Source organism: Rana temporaria, chromosome 4 (genome assembly GCF_905171775.1).
Source record: "Rana temporaria chromosome 4, aRanTem1.1, whole genome shotgun sequence".
NCBI classification, from domain to species: domain Eukaryota; kingdom Metazoa; phylum Chordata; class Amphibia; order Anura; family Ranidae; genus Rana; species Rana temporaria.
This window is the reverse complement of record NC_053492.1, coordinates 179,077,012-179,102,209: the sequence shown is the minus strand read 5'-3', so window position 1 is coordinate 179,102,209 and position 25,198 is coordinate 179,077,012. Positions and strand designations below refer to the sequence as shown.

The window sequence follows — 25,198 nt, the reverse complement described above, 5'->3', positions numbered from 1 at the left end:
CTATAGTTGTGCTGCTTTTTTGTTGTTGTTATTGTTGTTGTTTTTTATTCTACGGCCATAGCTGAAGGTACTTTTAATAGTACTTTATTTTTTTTTAAGTTTTCAATAATTTTTTTTTTTTTTACTGTTTAAAAGAAAACAACTACTGACCTCAAATCAATCACAAAATAAAATTAAAGTAAAAAAAGCCCCCCACTTATATAGTGGGGAGGGGATGGCTGATCCAAAAGCTCCCTTATTTGTTAAACAATTTTAAAGCATGCTATCCCACATTTGTTGGTGGAAAATCCGACAATAATTGTCAGATGGAGTATACAAACGGTTAGATTTCCCGACAACAGCCTGTCATCACACAATTCCCATCCGATAATCTGATTGTGTGTATGGGCCTTAAGTCTGCTGGTTATAATTCAAAGGACATGTAGTGTACTATAGTTGAAAAAAAAATCTCCCAGGCAAAAAAAAAAATTAAAAAATCACAAAGAGTGTGAATATCTATAGGTAGCTGCAAACCAGAACCTCATCTCTACATAAAAGCAGTAAATCATTTTGCTGCTTGCAAACAAAATATTAAAACTGGAAAAAAATAGTTATTTATTATAACAATTAAATGAGGTGCTTCATATATAGAAAATATTATGTACTGCAGATTTCAATCAGTAATAAACCCAAAAGCAAACATTTATTATATTGCAACTTAGATGTGATAGCTGTATAGTTTCCCTTTTTTAGGCTTTCTTTCTTATATTTATATCTGGTGATCTAGCCAGAAGGTACTGTATTTATTGGCATATAACACTCACTTTTTTTACCCTGAAAATAGAGGGTAAACTGTGCCTGCGTGTTATACGCAGGGGGTGTGGAATGTTTTTTTCCTGAAACTTCCCTCTTAAAGTTAGGGTGCGTGTTATACGCCTGTGCGTGTTATACACCGATAAATACGGACGGTCTGTTGTTTTTCACAAGTTTGATCTCTCCAGCAGAATGTATCAGTTTTCATGGATAAGACAAACCACTTAACATTGACAGGGGTGAGTAAAATGATCAGCTTTCATTTATTCATGCAAAACCTTTATCCCAAAAGAAAAAAAAACAGTTTGATGCAACTGATTATAGAGCCTAATCAGGAATTTGGTTCCAATTTCTTAGCGTAAAAAAAACTTGCTAATACATTTAACACCCCCCCCCCCCCCCCCCAGACTGACAATGCTGCTGTGCTTCCTATGCTCATTTCTCCAGAATTGTGTTTCACTAATACAGGAGGTGTGTTACTGGCCAGATCACCAGGTAAAAACAGAGGGGGAAAAGGCAAAGAAAAGAAAACTAATGCAGCCATCAAATCTAATGACTGGTAATATAATGCATTTTTGGTTTTTGCTAATACCACTTTAATTGTTTGCATGCATAGATACTTATTGTCATGCAGTATTTGGTATCACTCCGAGGTAGATAACTAAGTAATTGACTATTTTCACCTAGGCATTTCTAAAGATTTATGGATAAATTTATGTTGCCAAAAGAATGGCAAACTGTTAAATTGTGGTGAGATTACTGTGAGCATAAACTGCATGATAAGTGACAACATTTAATGAACTAGACCTTTACTCCCACACAGACGTTCTCCTCCAAGGGCTTAGAGCTGAGTCTTTTAAAAATCATGCTGTTCATTCATGTTAGCACAGACAAAAAGCAAATGTGCAGGGCCAGTGATTTTAATTCTAAAAGGTGTTTCGGTACAACATTTCACAATCAGTGAAAAAAAATTTTTTTTTTTACTAAGCAGAGATTAGATTTAGGATTTACATTGCAAGCTCTCATAAACAAGCCTTTTGTCTTGAATCAAATTAAAGGTACTGTCTGCCTTTTTTAATAAAGCAATCTGCAAACTGTTGTTGCTATAAAATTAGTTCCTAATAATAAGAATTATTATTATTATAAATTAAGGCTAAATTCACCTTTAGGGCCCTTTCACACATGCGGACAGTATGGGCCAGATTCAGGTACATCGGCGTATCTTTAGTGCGCTACGCCGACGTAACATAGAGAGGGAAGATCACTATTCACAAAGCACTTGCCGACAACATTGCGCCAGCTTAACGTAAATAGGCCGGCGTAAGCCCGCCTAATTCAAAGTAGGTGGAAGGTGGGCGTGATGTATTTAAATGAATCGTGACCCCATGCAAATGAAGCGCAGAACGAACGGCGCATGCACGCGCATGCTCAGTATCACGTCAAATTTACTCCCTAACATACGCCGGCTCAATGCCTGTGACGTGAACGTAACCTACGGCCAGCCCCATTAACGTACGACTTACGTAAACGACGTAAAAATTGACGGCTGTTCCGACGTCCATACCATAACATGACTTACCCCTGCTTTATGAGGGGTAAACTTACGCCGGACGTAAGCCTTACGTAAACGGCGTAGCTTAATACGACGGGCGCAAGTACGTTCGTGAATCGGCGTATCTAGGTCATTTGTATATTTGACGCGTAAATCGACGGAAGCGCCCCTTGCGGCCAGCGTAAATATGCACCCAAGATACAACGGCGTACTTAGGCCCCATACACACCATAGAATCCATCCGCAGATAAATCCCAGCAAATGGGTTTCAGCGGATAGATCCTATGGTGTGTACACGCCAGCGGACCGTATCCGCGGATAAATACTCCCGTGTGTATGGGGCCTAAGACTTACGTCGGTCGGAAGAAGCCATATTTCAGGCGTATCTAGTATTGTAAATAAGGCGCATCTCTACACTTACGCTGCGTATTTGTAGATACGCCAGCGTAAGTGTTTTCTGAATCTGGCCCTATGTCCGTATTTCATCCATCTGTTTTTGGAAGAAATACAGACATTAATCCCTATGGGATAGCGGGTGTCAGCGGATGAACATCCGCTGACACCTGTTCTCATCGGTCCCTGCTATGCTCCGATTCTGCAGACGGAGGAAAATCCTATTTTTTCATCCGTCTGCAGAGCGTATTGGGTGAACACGGACAGACGGTCCGTGTTCATCCGATCCCCCCATAGGGGAGAGCGGCAATCTGACAGGGCGGTCCCTGCACAGTGTGCAAGGACCGCCCTGTCATTTGACGGCTCAGCTGGGATCAACTGAGAGTGTTAACGGTACAGATCCTCACGGGATCCGTCCGTGGGAAAGGCCCTTAGGGAAAAATAATAAATACACACATTTTGCAGCAAAAAAAATGTGCATTTATAATTTTTTAAAGATTGCAAAGCATTTTACGCGCGATCAGTGGATTGTGGGTGCAATGTCAGGCTCCTGCAGATACATCTTCCAGATTTATTCACATACTGCCGTACAGGCTTAAAGTGAAAAAGCTGCAGGAAGTGTCAGTGGACTATAAGTGCACTGATTGGTGCACTTACAGCCCACTGAGAACTACAAGTCTGCCGCGGTGGAAAACAGGACCTGTAGTTTATTCATTTACAGGTCCCTGTGAATGAATGAGGTGACCTTGTGGTCACACCGATTTCAAATGTGACAGTGGCTGCAGAGGAGAGATATTTCTTGTTCAGCCTGTAGGCTGTACTATAATATTTTAAAGGTTCCTCTATCTATGCGAAACAGCAGATTGACAAATCTCCTGCTGCCACCGGCTGTCAAAATACCCAAACAGCAGCTGTACTGATTGATTTTTCAATTGAAGCATGCTGACTGGGAGGGAGCTGACAGGCTCACCCTTGGAGCGAATTTCAGCCAGTTGATCAGGAGCCAACGACAATTTTATCTGTGTATGGCCAGATTTACTGTTCAATTTCGTGAAGAGGGGACAGGGGATGGAGCCGGAAGGGGGGGGGGGGCTGTTGCCATTTTATTAGCCAAGGCACAATAGTGATCAGGCTAATGTCACTGTCACCCTAGAACATGGGTCTCCAAACTTCCAAAACAAAGGGCCAGTTTACTGTCCTTCAAACTTTAGGGGAATAAAATGTGCTGGCATTAGTGGGAGTAAACATGATTGGTATCAGTGGGAGGAATAATGCCCCATCATTGGTGTTAATGGGAGGAATACTACCCCATCATTGGTGTCAATGGGAGGATTAGTGCCCCATAATTGGTGTCAATTGAAGGAATAGTGTGCCATCATTGGCGTTAGTGGAAGGAATAGTACCCTATTGTTGGTGTCAGTAGCAAAAACTATGACAGCGACAGTGGGGGGAATAATCCCGAAGACCCAGATAAAGGCAAGCAAAGGGCCGCATTCTGCCCCAGGGCCGCAGTTTGGAGACCACTGCCCTAGAACATAACCACAGAACCCCTCTTATCTCTTACAAAGAGGGAGGTGTTCTGCAGCCCACAGAGATATCCGACAACAATGTAACTGATAAGAGTGCAGCACAGGCAGAGGGCAAAACCAAAAATATCAACTCACAAGATTTCAAGATCAGTAGATTTTCTTTTAAACAGATAAAATCAAAAGCTTTCAGTAGTATATTTAACAGATCAAAGGGAATAAGAAAAGTTCATTGTTAGGGTTTACGCACACTTTAAAGTTTACTTATGGGAAGTTAGTCAAACGGCTGAGGGTTTAATTTGTTTTCGTAAACACACATATTCACAGTCAACCAGTTCGGTCTTTTACAAATGATTAAATGCTAGCTGTAGATTTCTGATCTCACAATCTGCAAGTCTGCTCACCCATTTACTTTACAGACCACATGGTATGACCCCTTCTTGATCAGTATTGGCAGTGGAGCTAACAAAAGTGGTTTTGCTCCTTTATACAAGTAAGCTTTGCAGCAGTTTGTGAGCGGGGCCGACTCGTGCAGGACACACGGAGCCTTTTGCTCTATCTCACCTTACTCGTTCATCTGTTTGCATCTGTATGCACTTGCTAATGCCTGAGACCAGGCGGGGCCATGTTCATGTGGCATCAACATTATGGCAACACCCTGACTTAGAAGATAGCCGTACACCCCATACACAATGTCATATAGGTGTCTTCCAGTCCCACGATACATACACCTGCTCAGGATGCGACAATTTAAGACACCACACAGCAGTTTCCTGTTCTACCAGTTCAGCTTGACTCTGACACAAATCTCCCAGTGACAGAACAAGATCCTGCCAGGCACCAGCCTGTGCATAATTAACTATTTTCTCTAATGTACCATACGGCTAGGTCCCTAGGGTCTCTGCCACGTGGGTCTGGGCTTATTTTCTGGGGCACTGACCACCACCTTTTCTATGCATAAGACCCGTCACCCCTGCTAGTACTGCTCTCCCGCTGTCTGGCTATCATATCATCCTTCTCTTGTACTTGTTGCTCCTAGCAACAGCATGTCACAACTTTACTGCGTGTGTGCTTAGCAGACTTCTTCCACATAAGTTATTACCAACATGCACCCCCTTAAGTAACTTCAGACGAGGCTAGGACAAAATTTCAAAAGCTTTATTAGAAACTCTCAGCATACCAATTTCAGGGTACATAGTCATTTCCCCAAAAAACTCAGGCTTTTGACTGCCCCAGCATACCTGCACAGGCAAGAGTTCATACACAGCAGAGTGCACAGTGGAAGATCTCCACAGCTGATTTTCTTCAGCGAGGACTACAGGTTCTACAGGCAATTTACCTACATTTGGAAGGTTCCTAGAATCAGGAAAGGCTTTCTCTGGCAGCTGCAGTAGCAGCAGCTCTGTGATGTGGCTCAAGATTACATGCCATGTCTTGTTTGTGTCTTTTCACCCATGCAGGCTGTCTGACTCGGCAGAGCCACCCCCCCCCTTTTATTATCAGTGTGGGGAGAGAGGCAGAGCTTAGTCGAAAGTGTGGGAAACAGGTTAACTGTTTTCCTGCTGGCTAGGGTAGCAGCTGTCTCACGAACCAGCATTTCAATCAGTTTTGCGTTTTGAAGCTTTTCTTGTTTCCTATGTCAGTGATACCCTTGTTTTACATGCCCTCTCTTCTCTATTATGATGCATATTGATTTGAAGTGGATTTCTTTGACATTGCTAGAGAGAAATAACGCTATGGGGGTTATTTACGAAAGGCAAATCCACTTTACACTACAAGTGCAAAGTGCACTTGAAATTGCACTGAAAGTGTACTTGGAAGTGCAGTCGCTGTAGATCCGAGGGGGACATGCAAGGAAAATAAAAAACAGCATTTTAGCTTGCACATAATTGGATAATAAAATCAGCAGAGCTTCCCCTCATTTCAGATCTACCCCTCAGATTTACAGCGACTGCACTTCTAAGGGCACTTTCAGTGCAATTTCAAGTGCACTTTGCACTTGTAGTTTACACTTGTAGTGCAAAGTGAATTTGCCCTTAGTAAATAACCCCCTATATCTTGCCATCTCTACAGTGTTTCTTCTAATGACCAACTGTTAGCTATCCCTGCGACCCCCATTACCCATCCACCCTGGCATATTTCTTGATGAGGTAAATTGTTGTTTTGATACAACCTGGATGTCTTGTTTAGAAAGTAGCATCAGTTTTAAAATAAAACCTCTAATAAGGACACGTATGGTCATTTTTTTATTTGAATCTTGTAAATCATCAATCATTAAACTGTATGTAAAGCAATAATATATATTATGCATTATTAATCATTGTATACAGTTTCCTTAAAGTAGTACTTTTTTAGCATAACACATTGAGCACAATAAAAAAAAAAAAAAACCAGAAAAGTATTTGTTAAATTTCTTACTCTAGCACTTGCGGTTTACAACTTTTAGTGCTGCTGGCTCCTGCTCTCTCAATGCTGCTTCCCTGATCTTGCGTTCTCTACAGGAAAGAGTTAATAGTGGACAGCATAGTCTAGAGCAGTGATAGTGAACCTCGGCACCCCAGATGTTTTGGAACTACATTTCCCATGATGCTCCACTACACTGCAGAGTGCATGAGCATCATGGGAAATGTATTTCCAAAACATCTGGGGTGCCAAGGTTCGCCATCACTGGTCTAGAGTCAGTTTGTCAGCTTGGAGAAGGGAGGAGCAGGGCAGTGCCTTGCCATTCTAAGCTATGGGGCTGTGTGTTTTTATAGATGCACACAATGTAGGGAGACACAGCTCTAGTACCTGAAGGGTGGCTCCATAGGATGCTGCAAGAGAAATGAGCCACCCTGAAACAGGAAACCTCAGACACTAGCTTAAACAGAAACATAGGCAAAGGTTAAAAGATAAGGAAACTGCAAACCCCCAGTAACCGTTTAAATCAGTTAACTACAGTACAGGCTCTCTTATAAAGGCACAGGCACCAAAATGCAGGCACGATGTGATGCAAAAGCCTTCCCTAATCTTCCCAGACTGAGCCAAATGCTCCTTCATTTGTGTCTCACGTGCTCCACCTTACAGATACTGCAGCCTACACTAGGAGGGTTTTAGCAATAGAGGCATGGCTGTCAATCCACTAAGCCACAGGACAATGTCTGTCCTGGTGCTGATTGATAAAGCTGATAGCTAAACCCGCTACAATTTTTTTATTATTCCATCCCACATAGTACAAGCATTCACAGCCTACATGAAGTGGCACCTTTTCTCTGAATTCGGGAGCAGTGACAAATCACCATGCAATACTACTGTTATTTTAGTACAAATGGTTCTAAAAAAAATAATAAGTATCATGTTGGTTGACTTGTATCACAAATTACTCATGAGAAGCACCTAGTATAATAGTGTTTGTAGGTTTACTTCTGAAATATTATGGTCCTACTAATGTAGGCAGTGAGAAATTAATATCAAGTAGTAAATAGTGACACAATGGAACTAATGTATTTAATGAGAAAGTACACAGGAAAAAACATTTGTTGGGAATAATATTCCGAGAACCATCCTTATTAAGTATGCTAGAAAACGAAAACTAGAGCACAGTGTGTTGCATCAGACAACAGCACTAGGTTTCCCTTACACAAGATTTGTTTTTTTATAAGTATGGCGTGATTAAACTAATAACAATTACAGGTGCATCTCAAAAAATGTGAATATCATCAAAAAGTTAATTTATTTCAGTAATTCAATTCAAAAAGTGAAACTCATATATGATATTGATTCATTACACACAGAGTGATATATGTCAAGCATGTATTTATTTTCATTTTGATGATTATTGGCTTACAGGTAGTGAAAACTCAAAATTCAGTATTTCAGAAAGTTTGAATATTGTGAAAAAGTATAATAATGAAGACTAGTGGTGTCACACTCTAATCAGGTATTTAACTCAAAACACCTGTAAAGGTTTGCTGAGCCTTCAAATGGTCTCTCTGGTTCAGTAGGTTACACAATCATGGGGAAGACTGCTGACTTGAAACTTGTCTAGAAGAAGTCATTAACACCCTCCACAATGAGGGTAAGTCACAAAAGGTAAATTCTAAAGAAGCTGGCTGTTCACAGAGTGCTGTATCCAAGCATATTAATGGAAAGTTGAGCTGAAGGAAAAAGTGTGGTAAAAGGTGCACAAGCAACAGAGAGAACCGCAGCCTTGAGAGGATTGTGAAGCAAAGGCCATTCAAGAATTTAAGGAAGATTCACAAGGAGTGGACAACGGCTGGTGTTAATGCTTCAAGAGCCACCACACACGGACGTATCCAGAACATGGGCTATAACTGTCGCATTCCTTGTGTCAAGCCACTCCTGAACCAGAGACAATGTCAGAAGTGTCTAACCTGGGCTAAGGAGAAAAAGGACGAGACTTTTGCCCAGTGGCCCACAGTCTCCTTTTTGAATGAAAGTAAATTTTGCATTTCATTTGGAAATCAAGGTCCCAGAGTCTGGAGAAAGAGTGGTGAGGCACAGAATCTAAGTTTTGCACGAGGTCCAGTGTGAAGTTTCTACGGTCAGTGATGATTTGGGGAGCCATGTCATCTGCTGGTGTTGGTCTACTGTGTTTTATTAAGTCCAAAGTCAGTGCAGCCCTCTACCAGGAAATTCTAGAGCAGTTCATGCTTCCCTCTGCTGACCAGCTGCATGAAGATGCTGTATACATTTTTTCACGGGACTTGGCATCTACCCACACTGCCAAAAGTATCAATACCAGGTTTAATGATCATGAGATTATTGTGCTTAATTGGCAAACAAACTTGCCTGACCTAATCCCCCGTAGAGAATCTGTGGAGTATTGTCAAGATAAAGATGAGAGACACCAGAACCAACAATGCAGATGAGCTGAAGGCTACTATCCAAGCAACATGGGTTTCCATGACACCTCAGCAGTTCCACAAGCTGATCGCCTCCATGCCACTCCACATTGATGCAGTAATTTATGCAAAAGAAGCCCTGACCAAGTATTAAGTGCATACTATACTGTACATGGACATACTTTTCTCTAAGCCAACATTTCAGTATTAAAAATCTTTTTCTTTTTTTGGTCTTATGTAATATTTACATTTTCTGAGATACTGAATTTTGGATTTTCACTAGCTGTAAGCCATAATCATCAAAATTAAAAGTAAGAAATGCTTGAAATATATCACTCTGTATGTAATGAATCTTTATCATATATAAGTTTCACTTTTTGAATTTTATTACTGAAATAAATTAAGTTTTTGATGATATTCAATTTTTTTTTAAATACACCTGTATATGAATATTTTTACTTTATAAATCATTTTTACATATTAATACTTTTTCTTGGCACACTCTTTTAATAAATATGCAATTTAAAATGTAAAATGTATTTGATTGTAATTTTTTTCAGTACTGTAATTGTAGACTGCCGTACCATTACAACAAATTAAGAGAGACACATTTCCATCTCCAGGCTGGTTTGGCCTATGCAACCTGCAAGGTTTGTTTGTAACATCACATACTCAACATTCATTGGGACCTTAAACCTTAGACTCTACATCCCCCTAGCCTTTACATGTAAACTACTCTTTAAAAATAACACTCCACCTTCCCTACAACATTATAATTTACCCTGTAAACTAAGCCCTATAATTAACCCACAGCACCTACCATAGCACTAATATCACTGCCCACTTCTAACTTAACGCTAAAATCTTTAACTGTTAAATAATAATACTTAGGCCCCATACACACCATAGAATTTATCCGCGAATACGGTCCAGCGGACCGTTTCCACGGATAAATCCTCTCGAGGATTTCGGCAGATTTTCATGCGATGGAGTGTACACACCATCGCATTGAAATCCGCGCCAAAATCCTCTGGCGATGATGTGTCGCGCCGTCGCCGCGATTATGACGCGGCAACGTGCGCGACGCTGTCATATAAGGAATTCCACGCATGCGTCGAATCATTACGACGCATGCGGGGGATCCCTTCGGACGGATGGATCCAGTGAGTCTGTACAGACCAGCGGATCCATCCGTTGGGATGGACTCCAGCAGATGGATATGTTCTGCATGTCAGCAAATATTCGATCTGCTGGAATCTATCCCAGGGGAGATATATCCACGGAAACAGATCCGCTGGCGTGTACACACCATAGGATCTATCCGCTGAAACCCATTTGCTGGGATTTATCTGCGGATGGATTCTATCGTGTGTACGGGGCCTTACTGTTAATCCAATCTTAAATTTAACCCCCAAACCACTGACAATAAGTCTCACTATACCTTGACCCAGGGTTTGACAAATTTGCTTGGAATCTAGGAGCCAGCTAAAAAAGTTAGGAGCCAGAAAACGCGCCCTGTCCCTACGAGCTTGCGCGCAGAAGCAAACGCATACGTGAGTAGCGCCCGCATATGTAAACGGTATTCAAACCACACGTGAGGTATCGCCGCGATCATTAGAGCGAGAGCAATAATTCTAGCTCTAGACCTCCTCTGTAACTCAAAACATGCAAACTGTGGATTTTTTTAAACGTCGCCTATGGAGATTTTAAAGGGTAAAAGTATGTCGGCATTCCACGAGCGGACGCAATTTTGAAGCGTGACATGTTGGGTATCAATTTACTCGGCGTAACATTATCTTTCACAATATAAACAAAAAATTTAGATAACTTTACCGTTGTCTTATTTATTAATAAAAAAAAGTGTATTTTTTCCCAAAAAAGTGCGCCTGTAAGAACGCTGCGCAAATACGGCGTGACAGAAAGTATTGCAATGATCGCCATTTTATTCTCTAGGGTGTTATAATACAAAATTTATATAATGTTTGGGGGTTCTAATTAGAGGGAAGGAGATGGCAGTGAAAATAGTGAAAAATTACACTTTTAGAATTGCTGTTTAATTTGTAATGCCAACGGCCACCACCAGATGGTGCCAGCTCACAGAAGGACACAGAGGGACTTCACAAGGCCGCAAAGCTGCGGCCTCAATTACCAGCCGTCGCGGGTCCAGAATCCTGTGCTTCCATGCGCCCCCACCTCCCCCGCCGCGCGATCACGGTGGGCCTGCGGCGACCAGTAATTGAGGCCGCAAAGCCGCAGCCTCAATTACCGGCCACCGTGGGCGCCAGGTCACAATTTCTTGCCGCAATTGCGACCTGGCGCCCGGGGATTGTCGACCCCTGCCTTGACCTTTAATCCTTAAGTTAGCTTGGCCCTGAAAACAAATGTATTGTCTGATTAATTGGTCTTACCTTCAAGTGAAAGTGTTAGTTCCTGAAATTAAAGCTGGCCGTAGACAGTTCATTTTTTCATTCAGCCAATGGGATCCGTCCACACAAAGGGTGGGTGAAGAAAAAACCCCCAGCCAGGATATTGTATTCTGACACAGGCTCTGGCTGTCAGAATACAATCACATAGTAAATGAGATAAAGGTTTACTTTGCAAAGAATACCCAATCACATGCAAAGAAAAAAAACAGCATTGTTGCTTGCACATGATTGGATAATGGAGATCAGCAGAGCTTCCCTTCTTTTACTAAGCTCTAGAGCAACTGCACTTGCAGAGTACAACTGCACTGGAAAAGTGCACAGTCTATTTGTCTTTAGTAAATTAACCCCAGTGGATGTTATGGTTAAATAATACCAAAGTCTCAAGCATATGCAGAAAAAAAGACTTGCTTTTTCTCCAGTCAAGCTTGATCACCATGTATTTTTTTAAACTGATTACTCTGATGGCTTTTTTCATTATGTTTCTCTTTTCAATTTGCAGCTTGTGAATGAGCAACAGGAAAGCAGGCCTCTTCTCAGCCCATCTATAGATGACTTTCTGTGTGAAACTAAATCAGAAGCCAAGGCCAGGCCAGTAACTTCAAATACAGCAGGTAATTGTATACTGCAATCAAGTCTGTCTGCAGAAAAGAATCATCTCTTTTTTCAGACTTCACACAACGTCTACATGTACTTTAAGAAGGAAAATGTGTCTCCTATAACATCAGTATTTTGGTAAAGAAAAAAGGATTATTTTCCAGTGGGAGAGCAAATCACCAAAAATTTACAAAATATTGAATATCCCAGTTTATTGTGTATGGGGAAAAGGGTCAAAATTAAAGTGTACATATAGCCTTTTCTTTATTTTCTTTTTTTTCTGCTGTGTATCATTGGGGAATTTTCCCTTCACTTTCTGCCCAAGAGACACAATAAGAAATGAGAGGAAATCTCCCAAATCCCTTTTGACAGTTGTTTCTGGAATTGGTGTTCACATTACAAGATTTCCCCCTACCTCTTATTCGGGGGATAACTCTGAGGCCTCATGCACACTGGACGTTAAAAAAACGTTATAAAAACACCAGTAGCTTTGCAGTGAATTCTTCAACTTTTTTCGATGTTTGTGCAATAGCGTTTTTTAGCGTTTATTAGCTTTTTCGCGTTTTTCCACGTTAGCGTTTTTTTAAGAAAAATAAATATATTTTTTCTTTTTCAATTGATCAAAAACGTTAAACGCTGGTGAGCGAAGTTCTTGAGTGTTTATCGACGTTTATCAGCATTAGAGCATTTTTTTAGCTCAAAAATGTTTGTGCAATAGCGTTTTTGAGCGTTTATTAGCTTTTTTGCGTTTTTCCACATTAGCGTTTTTTTTAAGAAAAATAAATATATTTTTTCTTTTTCAATTGATCAAAAGTTCTTGAGTGTTTATCGACGTTTATCAGCGTTAGAGCATTTTTTTAGCTCAAAAGCGTCTCTCAGAACCCACTCGTTTTGGGATTTTTTTAGTGCAAAAACGCCACTGCCCAAAACTGCTGATAACAGCCTATGTGTACATGAATACATAGGATAACATGATGTCAAGTTTAATGACTGTAGAAAAAAACGTCTACAGCCAAAAACAGCTGCTGTAAAAACGTCAAAAAAAACGTGTGCATGAGGCCTAAAAGTTATCATTTTCCCTCACATTCATTCACGGAGACAATGGTCACTAGGGCAAATAGAAGGATGAGTCTCCACATTGAGACACAGACAACAGAAGGCCTACCTTTATTCAAACCTAAAAAAAATGGTTTTGCCTAGAGATACACATTTTAAATTATGTTTGAGGGTCATGTAAAAAAACTGAAGGAAACAAAATTAACCGAGTTTCTCATATAAACTTAAAGTGGAGGTTCACCCGAAAAGTTAATTTTTAACATTAGATTGATGCTCATTTTGTCTAGGGGAATCGGGTAGTTTTTTTAAAATCGAAGCAGTATTTACTGTTTTAGAGAGCGATCTTCTCCACCGCTTCCGGGTATGGGCTACGGGACTGGGCGTTCCTATTTGATTGACAGGCTTCTGACGGTCGCATACATCGCGTCACAATTTTCCGAAAGTAGCCGAACGTCGGTGCGCAGGCGCCGTATAGAGCCGCACCGACGTTCGGCTTCTTTAGGCTACTCGTGAGGCGATGTATGCGACCGTCGGAAGCCTGTCGGAAGCCTGTCAATCAAATAGGAACGCCCAGTCCCGAAGACCATACCCGGAAGCGGCGGAGAAGATCGCTCTCTAAAACGGTAAGTACTGCTTCGATTTTAAAAAAACTACCCGATTCCCCTTGACAAAATGAGCATCAATCTAATGTTAAAAAAAAAAATTCGGGTGAACTCCCGCTTTAAATTATAGTTACTTTTATCTTCTGATTTTCTACCTTGCATTAGAAAGATGCAACCTACAAGCAAAACCTTCACTTTTCTTTCCTCCAGTTTTTAAGCGAGTCCCTTATTTATTTGCTTTTCCACTTCAAATTTTCTGTAGTAGGCAGTATGCATTGTACAGAATAATCAAGACATTGAAAAGAGGTTTCAGTGATGGCGCTGTGAAGGATAAAGGGGGAAACTTAGCTAGCAAAGCTGAGAAGATTGGCGGAGAATTTCCAGACAATCTTGAATAGTGCAGACTTAGCACAGCAGAAATTCACAAATACAACCACTTGAAAAAGAACCTCTAGACATAGAAGAGGTGAAGGATGCAGTTAAGAAAATGTTTAAATGAGTTAAAATGAGTTAAAATCAGCAGAAATTGAAATAATGAAGCAGACATGTTGAAGGCAGAGGTAATAGAGACAATACAATTACTGGGAAAGAGATAGGTGATTAGGGAATTTTTGTTATAGAATATAGCCAATGAAATTAAAATGACATTACTTTTATTTAAAGCTCTAAAAATGACAAAAAGGGAAACCTGTTATTATTATAATACATAAGTGCAGGTTTTAAAAAGGCAATTATGTTTTCACAGTAAGTCAAGGGGCCTGATTTACTAAGCTATGTGCGCTGCGCTGGTTCATGCATTAATTAGTACTCCGGGTGGAGGCTTAATTCGGCGCATGAACCAGCGTAGCAGCCGGCGCATTGAAACTAATATGTAAAGCCGCGCCGAACTCCCTATAGAAGTCTATGGGAGAAATCAAAAGTGTTCATTTTAAAGGCTAATCTGCAAGTTTTGTCATAAAAAGTGTTTGGGGACCTCAGTCCTGCCCCAGGGAACATGTATCAATGCTTTTTTTATTTTTTAAAACGGCCGTTTTTTCGGGAGCAGTGAAATTAATAATTCTTAAAGTGAAACAATAAAAGTGAAATATTCCTTTAAATTTCGTACCTAGGGGGGGTGTAATGTCAGCATGTGAAATAGCGCATTTTTCCCGCACTTAGAACTCCCCCTGCACAAAGTGACATTCAGAAGGAAAAAAGTCATTTAAAAATTCACACGCGGCTATAATGAATTGTCGGCTCTGACAATTCTAAAGGGATTCATTCATAAAACAAACAAAAAAATGTGTAGGGGTTCCCCCAAATTAAATTACCAGGCCCTTCAGGTCTGGAATGGATATTAAGGGGAACCCCGCCGTAAAAACCAAAAAAAAAAAAGACGTGCGGTTCCCGGCAAATATCCATTCCAGACCCTTCAGGTCTGGTGTGGATTTTAAGGGGAACTCCACCCCAAATTGAAAAAAAAAATGGCGTGGAGTCCCCCTAAAAATCCACACCAGACCCTTATCCGAGCACGTTGACCTGGCCGGCCGCAGAAAAGAGGGGGGGACAGAGTGCGGCCCCCCCCCTCTCCTGAACCGCACCAGGCCACATGCCCTCAACATGGGGAGGATGTCCCCATGTTGATGGGGACAAGGGTCTCATCCCCACAACCCTTGCCCGGTGGTTGTGGGGGTATGCGGGCGGGAGGTTTATCAGAATCTGGAAGACCCCTTTAACAAAGGGGACCCCCAGATCCTGACCCCCCCCCTGTGTGAAATGGTAATGGGGTACATTGTACCTCTACCATTTCACCCCAAAAAAATGTCAAAGTGTTAAAAATGACAGTAGCCGGTTTTTGACAAATCTTTTAATAAAATCTTCTTTTCTTCTTCCCTTCGAGTTTCTTCCGCTGCTTCTTTCTTCTCGTCAACATCTTGCCCGACGTGTTCTTCTATCTTCTCCGTCCGTCCTTCCGCCTTCTGGTCCCGCATCTTGCCCGTTGTCTTCTCCGTCCGCCTCCTCGTCCGCATCTTGGGTCTTCTGCGGTCTTCTTCTCGGTCCGCCGCCTTCTCGTCCCCTGCGTTTGAATTTGATTTGGCCGCCGTTTTCCCGCTCCTGGGACCCGCCCCCCTCTGACGCCACAAGTAAACTCCTTAGAAGGTCATGTGCGTCAGAGGGGGGCGGGGTCGCAGAGCGTCACACAGCGGGGGAATTCAATTTCAATCGCGCCGCCCGGAGAAGAAGTTCCCGCCGTGTCACACTCATGTGACCCCGCCCCCCTCTGACGCCACAAGTAAACTCCTTAGAAGGTCATGTGCGTCAGAGGGGGGCGGGGTCACATGAGTGTACACGGCGGGAACTTCTTCTCCGGGCGGCGCGATTGAAATTGAATTCCCCCGCTGTGTGACGCTCTGCGACCCCGCCCCCCTCTGACGCACATGACCTTCTAAGGAGTTTACTTGTGGCGTCAGAGGGGGGCGGGTCCCAGGAGCGGGAAAACGGCGGCCAAATCAAATTCAAACGCAGGGGACGAGAAGGCGGCGGACCGAGAAGAAGACCGCAGAAGACCCAAGATGCGGACGAGGAGGCGGACGGAGAAGACAACGGGCAAGATGCGGGACCAGAAGGCGGAAGGACGGACGGAGAAGATAGAAGAACACGTCGGGCAAGATGTTGACGAGAAGAAAGAAGCAGCGGAAGAAACTCGAAGGGAAGAAGAAAAGAAGATTTTATTAAAAGATTTGTCAAAAACCGGCTACTGTCATTTTTAACACTTTGACATTTTTTTGGGGTGAAATGGTAGAGGTACAATGTACCCCATTACCATTTCACACAGGGGGGGGGTCAGGATCTGGGGGTCCCCTTTGTTAAAGGGGTCTTCCAGATTCTGATAAGCCCCCCGCCCGCATACCCCCACAACCACCGGGCAAGGGTTGTGGGGATGAGACCCTTGTCCCCATCAACATGGGGACATCCTCCCCATGTTGAGGGCATGTGGCCTGGTGCGGTTCAGGAGAGGGGGGGGGGCCGCACTCTGTCCCCCCCTCTTTTCTGCGGCCGGCCAGGTCAACGTGCTCGGATAAGGGTCTGGTGTGGATTTTTAGGGGGACTCCACGCCATTTTTTTTTTTCAATTTGGGGTGGAGTTCCCCTTAAAATCCACACCAGACCTGAAGGGTCTGGAATGGATATTTGCCGGGAACCGCACGTCTTTTTGTTTTTGGGTTTTTACGGCGGGGTTCCCCTTAATATCCATTCCAGACCTGAAGGGCCTGGTAATTTAATTTGGAGGGACCCCCTTTTTTTTTTTTTTTTTTTAATGAGCAATGACTCTATTCTTTATAGCCATGAGTACTTTAACCACTTGCCCACCGGGTTAATTCTGGCACTTCTCTCCTTCATGTGAAAATCACAATTTTTTGGCTAGAAAATTAATCAGAACCCCCAAACATTATATATATTTTTTTAACAGACATCCTAGGGAATAAAATGGCAGTCATTGCAATACTTTTTGTCACACCGTATTTGCGCAGCGGTCTTACAAGCGCACTTTTTTTGGATAAAAATCACTTTTTTGAATTAAAAAATAAGACAACAATACATTTTGCCCAATTTTTTTCGATATTGTGAAAGATAATGTTACGCCGAGTAAAATGATACCCAACATGTCACGCTTAAAAATTGCGCCCGCTCGTGGCATGGCGTCAAACTTTTACCCTTTAAAAAACTCGATAGGCGACGTTTAAAAAATTCTACAGGTTGCATTTTTTGAGTTGCAGAGTAGGTCTAGGGCTAGAATTATTGCTCTCACTCTAACGATCGCGGCGATACCTCACTTGTGTGGTTTGAATATTGTTTTCATATGCGGGCGCTACTCGCGTATGCGTTTGCTTCTGTGCGCGAGCTCGTCGCGACGGGGCGCTTTAAAAATTTTTTTGGGGGTTTTCTTATTTATTTTTATTTCGTTTTATAATGTTTTACACTGAAATAAAAAAAAAAAAAAATGATCAGTTTTCTTCCTATTACAAGGAATGTAAACATCCCTTGTAATAGGACTAGTGTGTGACAGGTCCTCTTTATGGAGAGAGGCGGGGTCAATAAGGCTGGAAAGCATGGTATTGAAAAAAAAAAAAAAAGATCTCATGCTTTCAGCTGCAATCATGTTCGTTCACCACAGTGGTGTAGTGTATAGCACTTTGACCTAGCAGCAAAAGAGTCGTTGGTTCGAATCCCGCCCGTGACAGCATCTGCATGGAGTTTGCATGTTCTCCCTGTGCCTGCGTGGGTTTCCTCCCACAATATAAAAACACGCTGTAAATCGGTTCCGGTCTAAATAAGCCCTAATATGCAGTAGTATATTAAGGTTTGGTTCTGCCCTAGGCCTGACTACATATCTGCACCTCCTAATAGAAAAATGACCCACCCCTTCCTGTCAAGGTCACACCCTGTTTTTGTATAACCCCGCCCAGTAATTTTCAGGGGACCCACACACTAGTTCTGGGGGGGCACTGGATTCCCTTAACCACTTCCATACCAGGCACTTACGCACCTTCCCGCCCAAGCCAATTTTCAGCTTTCAACACTGTCGCACTTTGAATGGCAATTGCGCGGTCATACAACACTGTACCCAAACAAAATTGGCGTCCTTTTTTCCCCACAAATAGAGCTTTATTTTGTTGTTATTTGATCACCTCTGCGTTTTTTTTTTTGCGCAACAACTAAAAAAAGACTGCAAATTTTGAAACAAAAAAAACTTTTTCTTTTTTTAGGTTAATTTTTTTGTAAATAAGTTTTTCTCTTTCAATTACGGGCACTGATATGGCGGCACTGATGGGCACCGATGAGATGGCACTGATGGACATCGATGAGGTAGTACTGACGGCACAGATGAGGTGGCATTGATTGGCGGCGCTGCTATGCGGCACTGATGGGCACTCATAGGCGGCACTGATGGGCACTCATGGGCGGCACAGATGGGCGGCACTTATGGGTGGCACTGATGGATACTTATGGGCGGCACTTATGGGTGGCACTGATGGATACTTATGGGTGGCACAGGTGGGCACTGATAGGTGGGCACTGTGCATGGATGGGCACTGTGGGGTGGCACTGATTTTCCCAGTCAGTGCCCATTTGTGGGCACTGATTGGCATCTTTTTTCTTATTTTTTAATGCTTTTTGTTTTTTTGTTCTATATTTTTTTTGTTTTTGCACACCCTGGTGGTCCAGGGTGGGCATCCCTGGTGGTCCAGTGTGGTGATCCGAGGGGGGGCTGCGCTGATAAACAATCAGCGCGAACGCCCCCTGTCAGGAGAGCCGCCGATCGGCTCTCCTATACTCGCGTCTGTAAGACGCGAGTGAGGAAGAGCCATCGATGGCTCTTCCTGTTTACATCGTGATCAGCCGTGATTGGACACGGCTGATCACGTGGTAAAGAGTCTCCGTCTCCGTGAGAGACTCTTTACCGAGATCGGAGATGCAGGGTGTCAGACTGACACCCCGCATCACCGATCGCCGCGCTGCGTGCCCCCACAGGCGCGTGCGGCATGAAATCCTGCAGGACGTCCTGTCAGGATTGTGTAACCACTTCCCGGACGTAAATCGGCCATAGGCTGGGCGGGAAGTGGTTAATTTGCATAGTTTTTCTCTCACTTCCTGTTTGGCTATGGGGCAGGAAGTGAAGGCAAATCTCCCCAATTGGACACAGATAATACAAAATAAACTGACAGGGCCTATAACCCTCCCTCACTCTATCCAAAATGAAAGAAAATAAAACTTGTTGATTATAGTTCTTGTCAGGGGCGGACTGACCATTGAGTCACTCGGGCACTGCCCAAGGGCCCCATGCCACTAGGGGGCCCCATCCGGGTTGCCAGGCTCAGTAAAACCAGGGACAGTATGTAAAAATCTGTGTTTTTTTTAGATCTGTCCCTGATATGTCCGAAAATGACATGCTTTTAATGTGAATATCCCAAGATTTTAGCTGCCCGCCTCTGCACTACCTCCTGGCGTGGTGGTCATCTGTAAGCCAGAGGGGCCCCATAATCTTCTATTGCCCAGGGGCCCCATGAGTTGTCAGTCCGCCCCTGGTTCTAGTTTAAGCACAAATTTCATAGAGTTTTATTGAGAGCCCTAAGAAAATATAACCATGCTAATAGGCCAGGATAGAGCGTTGCTAATATGTAGGAATGTGTGTGTTAGAGCACCCCACCCAATGTTAACTAAAAAATTATTAATTTGCAAATAAGTATTATCTGCTCATTTTTTTGGGGATGTCTGCACCCCTGATAGTGACAACATTTGTGAGGTGTCTTCACCCTTTCTAATTCATTCACTTCCTGTCACATAGCCAAACAGGAAGTGAGGGTAAAACCTTACTAATATATTTTCTTGTGGACACAGAGATCAATCTAAATAGTTTCCCATTATGTAAATTGCACTCTAGCATTTTGCTGTGTACACCCCAAATTATTAGGGATCTTGGACTTTGGGGTCCATTTACTAAAGGCAAATCCACTCCTACAAGTGCAAAGCAAGGAAGAAAACAAAACAACTTTGCTTCTACAGGATTGGATGTTAAAACCATCAGTGCTTCCTCTCTGATTTTCAGCAACTATGCTTGTACTGCAGAGTGGCTTTGCCTTTACTAAACCCCAAACTAAATAATCATTTGGGGCAGGGATCCTCAAACTACGGCCCTCCAGCTGTTGTAGAACTACACATCCCATGAGGCCTTGTAATGCACTGACATTCACAGACATGACTAGGCATGATGGGAATTGTAGTTCCTGAACAACTGGAGGGCCGTAGTTTGAAGACCCATGATTTGGGGTGTACACAGCAGTGCTGGAGTGCAATTTGCTTAATGGGGACACTAGTTAGATTGACCGGTGTCCCCAAGAAATGACACTGGTAGGGTTTTAACCTCACTTCCTGTTCAGCTGTGTGACAGGAAGTGAAGCCAATTTTAAGAAAAGGGACACAAAGCTCAACACAAAAATAAAAAAACACAAAGCAGGGGTTCTAACACTCACTTGGCTTCCCTCAAACACCCACAATTTGAATAGGATTGCCTTGCGCTAGATTTAAGCACAGTGCTGTAAATCAGCACGTCAAGCCTGTCCACCAATAGCAAACCCCCCCCCCCCCCCCCCACAGGCCATGTTTGCAGGTTTTCCTTCATCTTGCACATGTGCTTTAAAATAGTCTGGACAGCAATTCTTGATAAGAGAAATCCCCAAAACATGTCCTGTCGGGGGTACTTGAGGGCTGAGGACCACTGCAGAATAAATAAAATACTTACCAGTTTTTGTCTTTAAAGTCAGGGAGAATAAACATGGCAAACATTTCATGATTACACACCAGGAAAGAAGCTTAGACAAAAATCACACATAATTTGTTAGGCCCAAACCTAGTTCAGCTGCAGCTGTCAACATATGTAGCATGAAAAAGTAACAAAAGACAAACTTAACAATTTTAAAGTAATTTTTATTGGTCAACAAAACAAGGAAAGCAAAAAAAGACAAACAAACAAACACAAACAAAAATACATTTCAAAATTCTAATTAACCATAGCTTTACACATTTTTCATAAAATAAGGCCACATCGACAAATACATCAAAGTGAACATCATTTAAAAATAAACCAAAACCATTGGCAAAATAAAACAAAACCCATGCAACAAACCACATTTGTGTTTAGCAACAGCATTTCTGCCAGCCTGCCCCTTCTGAGGGCAGCTGAGGACTGATCGATCCAAGCTTTTTATAACAGTGCTAGTAATGAAGCAATTGGAATCACATGAACAAATTGCAGTCTCTAGTTTGGGTGAGCTTGTAATTGGGCACACCTGCAATTAATCCAAACCATGCTCTATGAGCATCCAATGAGTGTTTTTCACCTTTTAAAAAGAAAGGATAATTTTTTTCTAAGTGTTTGAGCATGCTCAGTTCATCACACATGTAGGAACCAAGCTGCAATGGAATGAGAGCTTTTTTTTTTTTGTTTCCCCTGATCTGATGCTTTCCAGCCTGAAGGGGAGGTGTTAAAGACAGAAGTAAACACGCACATTTAATAATCTATTTGTGTGAAAAAAAAGGTTGCCAATTTTGTTTGGGAGCCACGTCGCACGACTGCGCAATTGTCAGTTAAAGCGACGCCGTGCCGAATCCCAAAAACTTGCCCGGTCATTGACCAGAAATATGGTCCGGGCTCAAGTGGTTAAAAATTAACAAAACACAAAAGTGAGCCCAATTTTTGGGGATAATGTGAAAGATGATGTTACACTGAGTAAATAGATACCTTACATGTCACGCTTTACTATTGGAAACACTCCTGCAATGGGGCCAAAATGAATTCCGTGAATATCCCCATAGGCGACCTTTTTCTTTTTTTTCCAGGTTACCAGTTTATAGTTACAAAGAAGGTCTAGTGGTAAAAGTATTGCTCTCGCTCTAACGCACGCGTCAATACCTCACATGTGTGGTTTGAACGATGTTTATATATGTGGGCGGGACTTGCGTAAGTCCCGCCCACATATGTAAAAATTATTTTTACTTTTTGCTCTAATAAATATCCCCAAAAATATATATTGAAAAAACTAAAAAACCCCTCAGTTTAGGCCGATACGTATTCTACATCTTTTTGGTTCCAAAAAATCGCAAATAGCGTTTAGTGTTTGGTTTTTGCAAAAGTTATAGCGTCTACAAATTTTTTTTTTTTGTTGTTTTAACTAGTTATTGGGGCGATCAGCGATTTTTATCGGTACTGCGACATTATGGCGGACACATCGAACACTTTTTTGGAACCATTGGCATTTTTCTAGCGATCAGTGCTGTAAAAAATGCATTGCTTACTCAAAAAATACCACTGGCAGGGAAGGGGTTAACACTAGGTGCGAGGGAGGGGTTAAATATGTTCCCTGGGTGTGTTCTAACTGTAGGGGGGGGGGGACTGACATGTGTAAATGACAGATCGCTGTTCATGAAGGGGAACTCCAGACCCCCGAAAAAAAAAAAAGGTGGGTTCCCTCCAGGTGCATACCAGGCTCTTAGGCTTGGTCTGGAACATAAGGGGTTAAACCCGCACAAAAAAAATAGCGTGGGGTCCCCCCCAAGATCCAAACCAAGCCATTATCCCAGGCACGCAGTCTGGTCAGACAGGAATGGGGGTGGGGACGAGCGCCCCCCTCCCTCCTGAGCCATACCAGACCACATGCCCTCAACATGGGGGAGTGTGTGCTGTGGGGGAGGGGGGCACTGCCCCCCCAACCCAAAGCACTCTTGTCCCCATGTCGATAGGGACAAGAGCCTCTTCCCGACAACCCTGGCCGTTGGTTGTCGGGGTATGCGGGCGGAGGGCTTATCAGAATCTGAGAGACCCCTTTAATAAAGGGGTCCCCAGATTCCGGCCCCCCACCCTATGTGAATGAGTATGGGGGTACATTGTACCCCTACCCATTCACCTGGGGAAAAAAATGGAAAAAAATAATACACCACACATGAATAAATTAATTTATTAGTCAGCCGGGGGTCTTCTGCCGGGGCCCCCCACCACCACCCCATTAGGCCCCGGGCTTCGCCATCTTCTGCCGGAACCCCCTTCACCAGTGAGGCTCCTGCCTTTGGGGGAGGGTCCCGGGCTACTACGACGGTTTCTGCGGGGGGGGTGCACTGGCACCCCACCCCCGTCTTCAGCGACGTAATTCACCGGGACCCCCTTCACCAGGGAGGCTCCTGCCTTTGGGGGAGGGTCCCGGGCTTCCACGACGGTTTCTGCGGGGGGGGGTGCACTGGCACCCCACCCCCGTCTTCAGCGACGTAATTCACCGGGACCCCCTTCACCAGGGAGGCTCCTGCCTTTGGGGGAGGGTCCCGGGCTTCCACGACGGTTTCTGCGGGGGGGGGTGCACTGGCACCCCACCCCCGTCTTCAGCGACGTAATTCACCGGGACCCCCTTCACCAGTGAGGCTCCTGCCTTTGGGGGAGGGTCCCGGGCTACTACGACGGTTTCTGCGGGGGGGGTGCACTGGCACCCCACCCCCGTCTTCAGCGACGTAATTCACCGGGACCCCCTTCACCAGGGAGGCTCCTGCCTTTGGGGGAGGGTCCCGGGCTTCCACGACGGTTTCTGCGGGGGGGGGTGCACTGGCCCCCCACCCCCGTCTTCAGCGACGTAATTCACCGGGACCCCCTTCACCAGTGAGGCTCCTGCCTTTGGGGGAGGGTCCCGGGCTACTACGACGGTTTCTGCGGGGGGGGTGCACTGGCACCCCACCCCCGTCTTCAGCGACGTAATTCACCGGGACCCCCTTCACCAGGGAGGCTCCTGCCTTTGGGGGAGGGTCCCGGGCTTCCACGACGGTTTCTGCGGGGGGGGGTGCACTGGCACCCCACCCCCGTCTTCAGCGACGTAATTCACCGGGACCCCCTTCACCAGTGAGGCTCCTGCCTTTGGGGGAGGGTCCCGGGCTACTACGACGGTTTCTGCGGGGGGGTGCACTGGCACCCCACCCCCGTCTTCAGCGACGTAATTCACCGGGACCCCCTTCACCAGGGAGGCTCCTGCCTTTGGGGGAGGGTCCCGGGCTTCCACGAAGGTTTCTGCGGGGGGGGGTGCACTGGCACCCCACCCCCGTCTTCAGCGACGTAATTCACCGGGACCCCCTTCACCAGGGAGGCTCCTGCCTTTGGGGGAGGGTCCCGGGCTTCCACGACGGTTTCTGCGGGGGGGGGTGCACTGGCACCCCACCCCCGTCTTCAGCGACGTAATTCACCGGGACCCCCTTCACCAGGGAGGCTCCTGCCTTTGGGGGAGGGTCCCGGGCTTCCACGACGGTTTCTGCGGGGGGGGGTGCACTGGCACCCCACCCCCGTCTTCAGCGACGTAATTCACCGGGACCCCCTTCACCAGGGAGGCTCCTGCCTTTGGGGGAGGGTCCCGGGCTTCCACGACGGTTTCTGCGGGGGGGGGGTGCACTGGCACCCCACCCCCGTCTTCAGCGACGTAATTCACCGGGCTTGTACGGTGTCTTCCGCCGGAGGGCGCCACTCTCCGGGCTTCTGCGATGCCTTCCGCTTCTGCCTGTCTCCTCCGCGGAGCACAGGGCTTGTCTCCGCTGTCTTCTCCCTTCTCTTCCATTCGATGTTGACACGACGAGGTCCGGCGCTGGAATGCCGTCTGAGCAGTGGGCATGGACTTATATAGGGCAATGCCACCATGTGACCTCAACCCATGTGACATCACATTCCCATCATGCCCAGGGAATGTGATGTCACATGGGTTGAGGTCACATGGTGGCATTACCCTATATAAGTCCATGCCCGTCGCTGACACGGCATGTCAGCGCGGAACCTCGTCGTGTCAACATCCAATGGAAGAGAAGGGAGAGGACAGCGCAGACAAGCCCTGTGCTCCCGGAGGAGACAGGCAGAA

General features: G+C 44.4%; 1 protein-coding gene across 1 annotated transcript in view; it reads left to right on the top strand.

Moving 5' to 3' along the window:
• Positions 1 to 25,198, top strand: part of PEX5L (peroxisomal biogenesis factor 5 like) — a 184,639-nt gene that overhangs the window by 41,522 nt on the left and 117,919 nt on the right. The window contains exon 3 of the mRNA XM_040349430.1: positions 12,033 to 12,144. Coding sequence (XP_040205364.1) covers positions 12,033 to 12,144 — 112 coding nt within the window. The remainder of the gene's footprint in view (positions 1 to 12,032; positions 12,145 to 25,198) is intronic.